Consider the following 9,204-nt stretch of genomic DNA (forward strand, 5'->3'; position numbering starts at 1 on the left):
GCGGATAGAGGCGGTGATTGATGCTGGCGGCGATTTTATTCAATGATCTAATAGTCATATACCTAGTTTGCTTCCCAGTTTTTAAAATTTAATAAAATCTTTAAAATTGACGATTTTATGTTAATTTGTTTACAATTTAGAAAAAGTCCGGTTTTATGTGGCGCACCCTGTATATGTACATTTACCTACTAGATCTACTAAGTAAGATAAGGATCTGGATTACTTGAAATTGTTAGGAATACCAGGTAGGCATAGGATCTATATTTATGAAATTACCAATTATGATCAGAATTAGTATCACGTGAAATAAGTAAGATTTCCAGGATGGATTATTATCTGTATTTCCTGTATCTCTTTACTTACTGAAACTACCAGGGATGATTACTAGTAGGAAATTTTTATTTTTTTTATTAACTAATAAGTAAGATTATAATAGAAAATTTACAACTTCATTTTACAATTTACAGGTTTACAGTGTTAAATGGAGGTGGTGGTCCGCGTTCTCCCCGCTCACCCACCTCCCCGACATCCCCCTGTAGTCCGGGGTCAGATGGAGGTGGGGGTGGAGGGGAGAGATTGTTCTCCAACAGCCGGGGTAGCTCCAGGCTGAGCACCCCCTTGTCCCCCATCAAGGAGAGTAGGAAGGAGATGATGGGAAGCCTGCAGGAGCTGTCAGCTTCACCTGTACACCAGACAAACCTGCTCACACTGCAGGATCCACCAAGTGCTGCAAAGCCAAGCTCAAGAATCAGGTATCATACATTATTAAAACTAATGGTGTGCACCTATCTCTGGGGGCTCTGTATTCTGTATTTTAAGATTTAAAAGCCTAAAACCATCCCAAGAGAAATGAAAATACAATAAAATAGCCTAAAACCAATCTGTGACCTAAATGAAGCTTTCCTTAGTTAGAAAACTTTATCGGTTCAGAAGTCAACGATATCTTAAGCTTCAGACAAAAAAAAACGATTACTTTATATTAAGGATAAAAACTATTAATAAATAGTGAAGTATCAGGACTTGAATATCATATTTCTTATTATTTTCAAATAAGCTTTGCTATTAAGGGCGTTTTTTACATTGAATCTATTTGTGTTATAACCCACTAAGATTTATAAAACTATTCTTCTTTCACTACTAGGTAGACATACCAATAGATTTTTAACCTGCCTAAGAAGGTATATAGAAATAACGTTTATGCCATTCAAAATTTCTACAGACGTAACATAACTATAAAAAAAGTTTTTTCTTAACAATAAGGAATAATAGCAAATGTAAGAAACCGTTTTGCCGTCTTTGCTGTAGGGATAATTTGTGTTTATTACTTTTTGCCAATATTAAAGAAAAAAAACTTTATATGTTATACATACAGAAATTGCTCTGGGCTGGGCAGTAGCGCCTTAACAGCGAATAAGATTCAAATTTAAACCCACTGTTTGCAAAAAAATAATTCCAAAAAATTGAATTGCCTATTTAGGAACAGACTAAGGCAATCACCCCAATTTTAAAGTTATTATATTACGATTTCATTGAGGCTCAAACTTGGCTGCCGAGCCCTTGTTTTACATATTCTATTTACTATCTTACTGCACAATAAGGAGGAGTAAATAGATTGTAAACTATTTTATAGTTGAATATATAAATAGATTGATAAGAAATATATTGTTGTTGTAAATGCACAAAATCAATTCTTGTTTCTCATTCTTTATCTTATCTACAGGCATTCAAAGTCACTTCAACACTTGTAAAGAGCACACCCTCCCGTTATAGGGACAAGAATTTTTTGGCAATTCTCCATTAAATTAAAAGAATATATATACTAGGGTGGGTTGATTTTGGACATTTTTTTCTGAAGCCAAAGCGGGGATCTGCAAATGATTTGTATGAGTATAATACACCTCTGGATGATTTAAAATTTATCCTAAGTCTTAAATGCGCTGACGACCAGACATTCAATTGTATAGCTATTTGTAAATGGGAGTCAAAATTTTTTTGTATCAGAACTATCGCTTCATGGAGCTCCCAGGAAAGGCATTGAGGAGTAGAATCAGGAATTTTTGACCGTTTCAAAAAATCTCGTTCCTAGCCTGAGAAAATCTAAAAAAACTCTACAAATTGGACAATTCTCCATAAACCTTTAAAAAATGTGTTTCTAAGGCTAGGAATGAGATATTTTGAAACGGACAAAAGTTCCTGATTCAACTCCTCAAGGCATTTCCAGGGAGCACCATGAAGCCATAGTTCTGATTAAAAAAAAATTTAATGTCGTCTTTGCATATTAATAAGTAATCAAATATATTTTTTAGTGGTCGCGTTCTAAAACTCAATTTTATAAAATTCTTTTTCGGTCAGAAATGTTTTAAAGGTTAATTTTATCTGTTGCATCTTTGTCTAATTCTGATATGAACCCGCCCTAATATATATTGTACCCACTTGGTAGGGACCCTATGCCAACTTTTAATTGTGTCTTTTAATAATTTGCTCAAAATCAGTTTTAATTTCTAAATTATTTATTGTTTCTCAAACATCCGAGAAATTTATATCGACGTTATACTTAGTTATTACATTTCAAATATCCTCTTTGAATTATGAGGTGGTGTGATTTTCTTGCTTGTACAATTTTGTATAAAGTTATCTGCCTCTGTATTGTGCATAAACATTTTTTACTTGTCGCAAGTCAGGTCACTTTGGACTGTGAGTATTTCCACACATATTTATCATGTACTTAATATCCTTTTATAAAAGTAAGAGGATGTTTGTCTGTCTCTCTGTCTTTGTACCTGTACCATGAGGTCTCGCTAACCACTGGACTAAAATATTTTGTTGTTTTTTTTTTTACAATAAAAATACTTATAGGTGCAGCAAAGGTTTAAAACTAATTTGAGGAAGGGTATCTCCAACCCTCACAAGAGAAATCTCCCTGGAGAATAAACCCAAAATTGATTTTTTTTTTAAAACTAAAATTGAAAGTGGAGGGTCGACTTTATTGTCGTAACCACTAGTGATAACTAAAATAAAGGATTTTATATTTCCCGTCCGATTTAAGTTTATATTTGATCCATTTTGAAAAAAAACAGCATATACCATTAATACTAATGACTAACTTAGGTTAAGAGTCCCATACACTGTTGGGGTGGGAAAAAACTGCATATGAGCTACTTGCCCCATGGGGCCTAAACCTAGCGGAATAGGTTAACCTAATATTATGAGCAGTGCCATCCTCTGTTTATAATAAAAAATTAGATGTCTTTGTTATCTATAATACAAAGTAGAACGATGTTTGTTTGTCTGTCTGTTTGTTTGTCTGTCTGTCTGTTTGTTTGTAGCGAAGGATCTCGCTAACCGCTGAACCGATTGGGTTCTCCTTTACAGGGTAGCTTCTCATAGGTCCCGGGAAGGTTTATAACTATTTTATTGGGGGGTGGGACACCCTAAACCCCCTAAAAATGTAAAATACCCCAACCCCTAAAAAAAAGAATTCTTTTTAAAACTAAAATTAAAATAGTGGGGTGGACTACCCCCCCCTCAAAAAAAAATTTTTTTACAAACTTATTTTAAATCTAAAATACGAAAATTTGGTTTTATCAACCCTCTTGGGGCCCAAGCCCCTAGAGGCTAGGGGCGAAGCCGCTAGTGTAAAATAAAGGGTTGTACAAGATAATCCTTTTTAATAAATATTCTTACATCTAATCTAGCGAAAATCAAAGTGTTATCATGTTGTATTTTCAATGTTGATTACTGTTAACAAAATATATCAGCATTTAATAGTTGCTAATGTAATCTTGCACATATATGCTTTGCTTAGATAGCTATATGTACAAGAAGAAAAGTTGCAAATTACTTGAATTTTGCTGAAAGGTACAAAAGAGAAAATCCAATTTACGAGAATTGATAAAATTGCAATGCATTGACTAGCTCTGCTGCTGCTGCCTTTATTACTAGATTGTAAAAGCAAGGTTTAAGGAAATTTAAAAATAGTAAGATTACAGTTTAATAATCAATAAATAAAAAAAGCTATGGATGTAGAAAATACGTGGATATTATGACAGTGGAAAAATTGTAGTCATTTGTTTGGAGCTTATTTGTTGGTCAATTCGTTCATACAAAAACATGAAAATCTGGTGTAAAAACCAATTAAAAATATATATATTAAATATGCTTATATGTTTTAACTTGTAATTTAAAGATTATTTTATGTAAGTTTGACTTTAGAAAAACATTTAGTAATTTTCTTTACATAAATATTCCATTGGGTCCACCTAAAAGAGGGGAATTTAATTTTAATTAAGAAAGGTCTTATATTTATTCTTAAGTTTTCTATAAAATTTAAAGTAATCGCCCTATTTGTCTACCCTCCCGTCAAGTAGTATAAAACCTGCCCTGGAAAAAAAACTTAAATTTACTGAAATTCTCCCTTTTACAATATCATATTGGACTTAATAGGGACAGACAGTCATTCTATTACTTTTATATATATTTTATTTAATATCTTTTATATAAACTCCCCACCCTTTTTCTCTATCTTAACTAATTTACATATCAAATATGTACATTCTAGCAAATAATGTATTTGTTTAATATAAGGTTTAAAGAAAGTATAATTGCAATATGATAAATGTACATAACAAGATCTCTTTATTTGTTGTAAGTATATATTAATAAGAAGTTATAATTCCCCCCCCCCCTCATTGTTAATTCACGTTAAGACTCTTTTAAAAATTCAAAAGTAATGTAGGACAGAGAGAGAGAAGGGACAATGGACTGTTTATTACACTAGTCCGAAAAGTTTTATAATAACCTTTTTTTTATTTTTAACTTAACAAGTTTATTTTAATTGGTTACTTTATTAAGTTGAGTATTCAAATGTTTCAACCAATAGTTTAATCTACAGAAGGGGTAACTTTGTGTAACATCATTGGGTCTTTACACTAATTTATTGGCCCTTGTCATATTCCTTTAGATCCCTGAATTTAGGAATTCTTCCGGAATTTTTTGTATCTATAATTGAATTTAATAAACTCTGATTTTATGGAAATTGTCATCCTTGTTTAAATATTCTTTAAGAGAATTGCAAAAAAAAGAAATGTGTGTTTGTATGTTAAAAGTGTAAAATCTAATTTTACAAACTTAGAAATTGGAAGTTTTGGTGTGAAGCCTGACCAGAATTTTGTTTCCAATTGTGGATATCAAGTAATCCAGATATATTGTTTTTAAAAATATCTGTGGCGGTTTCTCTTATTAGTGTCTAGTCCACACAGAACTCCCCCACCACCCTTATTTGAAATAAATTGGTAATTGGGGAGGGTATGATTAGAGGGTAGGCTAGTTTAAGCTTTAGGTTATATCGAATAAAGAGAAGCCTTACTAGGGATCCTATTTAGACATTACTATTCCATTTATTTTCAATTTATTTTGAATTTTACAAAATTAAATAATATAACATGTTTTCATTATTGCTTAAATACAAACCTTATCTAAAACGTTGAATAAAAACATAATTGTTTTTTTTTTAACTAGAAGCTGCGCCCCTAGCATCAAGGTGCTCTGTATTGGAAGGGGTAGCCAAAAACCTTCTTGAGACTAACATCTCATAATAAAATCATAATGGTATCTATAGGAAGCGTCTTTATAATTCAATAGTTATCAAAATCTTAAGCTTCAGACAAAAACCTTACAACTTTATGTGTACAAAATGTCTAAAAAAACAATAAATAATTTATTGTTGACCCCTATGGGGCCGAAGGCAATATCTATAAAATAGTACTAAAAGTATGACAGTATATATTTTTCTTTCTCTTTTATACAATACTATGTTAGTGAATGGATTAGAGTATGTTGGAAGGATTTAAAATGATAGGTCTACCATTTTCAGAAAATTTTTGATTGGTTGCGGAATGGTTAACGGGATTTTTCAAATAAATGAATATGAAATACACGTGGATATTATGACAGGGGAAATTTGGCCAGCTACAAGTTTTATTTTATTATAATCACATGATAATCTGAAGTAAGATTCAAGTAATAATAAAAACACTCAAATAAGTATTATTTTTACAGATGTGCTGAAAAAATCGTTAAGCAGCTGGAGAGATCAGCTTCAAGTAAACAGCAGATAGTTGTAGCCTTGCAGCCAGAAAAACCAGCTGTTACGAAGCAGCCAGAAAGATCAGCTGTGATTAAGCAGACAGCTGTTGGTGTTCCAAATGGTGAAAGACTTGTTAGTACTGCTAGTACTAAAGAAAATATGGTAAGTAAAAAATGAATAATTGTAATTCTTTTTGATATTCAAGTAGTTGATTGTAAGTCGATGTATGTATTTTGCTTGTATTTCGGCCAGGTCACATAAAAACCTTATCTGATTTTTTTTGTATAATTTTAGCTACTTGTTTTTTTTTATAGAGTAATAGTATATTTTAAGCAGGGCTCGGCAGCCGTGCATAAACCGCCTGTAAATCTCAGGGAAATCTACCTTTTATAATTTTAAAAATCAGCTGGAAGCTTCTAGTCGCGGCTGTCGAATCCAAATTCAAATAATAAAAATTAAATTTATTAAACCTAAAACAAACCATAAGAATTGCATATTAATTACTATTCAGGGAGAAGAATTTAGAGAAGGTGTTCTAATAAATCTTTCTGATGATGATGACTCCCCTTTTCCTGACCAGACCAAGGGGCTAAACAATCAACATAATCCACCAGTGTATCCAGCGGCAGGAAGACGACCTTCTCTGCACACAAACAACCAGAGGGTCAAACAATCAAAATCAGTTTCTTTTAAGGATTGTTAAAGTAGAATGAAAAGTATTATTTTTGGTTTTATCCAGTTTTTCCATTTATGATTGCAAAAATATAATTTAAATAGTTATGCTTATTTTTGTTTTTCAAATTGGTATTTTCTAATATCCTTCTAGGTAAAGATGTAAAGTTTTTTTGTATGAAGCTTAAGATTTCAATATCTACTCTGATGATTATGTTTTTCTTTTTTGGGTAGCTTCACAAAGGTCCTGTGGTGGTTTTGGGCTATTTAATTTTTAAATTTAGGTCTTGTGATGGTTTTAATCTATTTTCTGTCCTATCCTTACCTTCTTCTTTAAATTAAAGAGCTCGTAGATGCTTGGGTGCAGCCGCAAGTTCAATTTAAAGAACCATTTATTCTCTACTATTTTTGTACGTAAAGATAAATAGAAAAGAGAAAGATAGGAGATGGATTAATGTATAGAAATGTATAGAAATTTTACTCAATAATTGAAATTCAAAATATTTAACAATATCTCTGGATGAATAGAAAATCTATGTATCAACTAGGAAAAAGAAAAATGTTTTATTTTTGCGCCATTTAAGATGATATTTGAATAAAGTTGTTTAAAGGAAGCCTGCAGGAAATACACCGCTCTTCCTGCTGAAAGACTGCCACTTTAATAAAAATGTTTAGATTTAGTCAATGTCTAAATGTCTTAAGATGCCTACAACTTTTTTTGTTATTAGAGCTGGAGGCTTCAAATTTGGGATACTGGGTCTACTTGAGGTAGTTTTTTTTAGCAGTTATAGCGGTTTATTTCATGCAGGCTTGCTTTAAGTTTCAGAACCATAACTGTTCATGACTGCTACAAACCCAAAAGAAATTTAACCTCTAAAATTATAATTATTATTTAAGCTTTTATACTTTTGCAATCATAATGAAACTATTTTAATGTGTTATAATTTTATTTTAAATGTTACAAAATAGTGAATTTTGAAAACATACGAAAATATTATTTTGATTTTAAAATATGATGCAATGATGTTTTATCAAAATTCTAAAAATATGATTAACCAAACCCTGTACAAAAATAAATACAAATACTAGAAATTTTCTAAACTTTGAATAGCATTTTTGTCATTCATTGGATCAAAATATCAATTCAAAAGTTCTTAATAATTTTTAAAAACCAAAAAATCAAAATATATTATATTGCAAGTGGTCAATTTCTTTTACCCCCCCCCCCTCTCCTCTCTCTCTCTCTCCCTCATTAAATATTTCAAATCTTAGTAGTGAGGTCTGAAATATTGACCCTAAAGCAAACTTTAAAAAGTATTTTTATTAAGATTGATTTAATGTTGATAAATCACTCTCCACTCCAGTTCACCACTTGCTATACAATAAATTATGCCAAAATATTCCAATTAATTTTGCTCAAATTTTAAGTACAATTCTTATTATTACATTAAGTTAATATTTGAAATAGTTTGTAACCCGAAGTGCATATCATATTCATACAAATAAAAGTAAATTATAAACTCTAAAAATATTATTACACAAATATGCAGGGAGGGAGGGGACATTGGGCTGTTACACTAGCCCACAAAGTTTTATTACATAGTTTTCTTATTCATTGGCTTAACAACTTTGGAGACTTTTATTTAATTTTGATTGGTTGGTTCATTGAGTTAAGTGTTCGATGGGTTTAACCACTAATTGTAATCTACAAATGTGTAATTTTGTGTATCAGAATTGGTGATGTACATCAATTTATCGGCCATTGTCTTATCCCTTTAAATCCCTGCCAAAATTGATTGTTTTAAGTTGCGCAGAAAAAAAAATATTTCTATGATAAAAACAAGCATAACCAAAGCTGTGCAACTTAAAACTCTGCTTAAATATTTGTGTAATAACTCTACTACCAGGGAAAGGGATATACCAACTTTAAAAAAAACTATTCAGCCATTAAATTTCACCAATCAAAAATCAGTAAATTTCTTCATCATTCTTTTGTACAATGGAAGTATGAAAAATACTTCTTTTTTGTCCCAAAATCTACTTGGCCGGATGTAAATTCTGAGGCTAAATAGTTTTTTCTTGAAGTACAATATCCCTCCCCCCTCTACTTCCCTTAAAACCTCGTCGGTGATTAAATGAATGCCAAAGAAACTGAAAAGAATTGACTCTAATATTGTTCTATCAAGAGTAAAGAGAATGAATGTATGTGTGAGTGTATGTGTGTGTGTGTGTGTGTGTGTGTGGGTGTGTGTGTGAGTATGTGTGTGTGTATGTGTGTGTGTTGGATCAGTATTAAAACCATCATCATGCCAAATAACCCCTCTAGTAAACTTTATATATTATATTATATGTATTACTGTTAAATTTCTAGTTCTGGCAAAATTAAAGGATAGGTATTTTTTTATTTTTAAAAATGATTAAATTTTTTAAAAAGTAAAGATAAATCT

At 31.2% G+C, this 9,204-nt stretch overlaps 1 protein-coding gene across 2 annotated transcripts in view; it reads left to right on the forward strand.

The window, feature by feature from the left end:
- LOC145316331 (uncharacterized) overlaps nucleotides 1–6,906 on the forward strand; it is a 65,590-nt gene extending 58,684 nt beyond the window's left edge. For both annotated transcript variants that reach the window (XM_080156773.1, XM_080156772.1), the window contains exons 12-14: nucleotides 468–752; nucleotides 6,058–6,247; nucleotides 6,597–6,906. In XM_080156773.1, coding sequence (XP_080012899.1) covers nucleotides 468–752; nucleotides 6,058–6,247; nucleotides 6,597–6,788 — 667 coding nt within the window. In that variant the 3' untranslated portion in view covers nucleotides 6,789–6,906. The remainder of the gene's footprint in view (nucleotides 1–467; nucleotides 753–6,057; nucleotides 6,248–6,596) is intronic.
- The last annotated feature ends 2,298 nt before the right edge of the window (nucleotides 6,907–9,204 follow it).

Source organism: Acartia tonsa, chromosome 4, assembly GCF_053477335.1.
Source record: "Acartia tonsa isolate MP-2025a chromosome 4, ASM5347733v1, whole genome shotgun sequence".
Lineage (NCBI taxonomy): Eukaryota > Metazoa > Arthropoda > Copepoda > Calanoida > Acartiidae > Acartia > Acartia tonsa.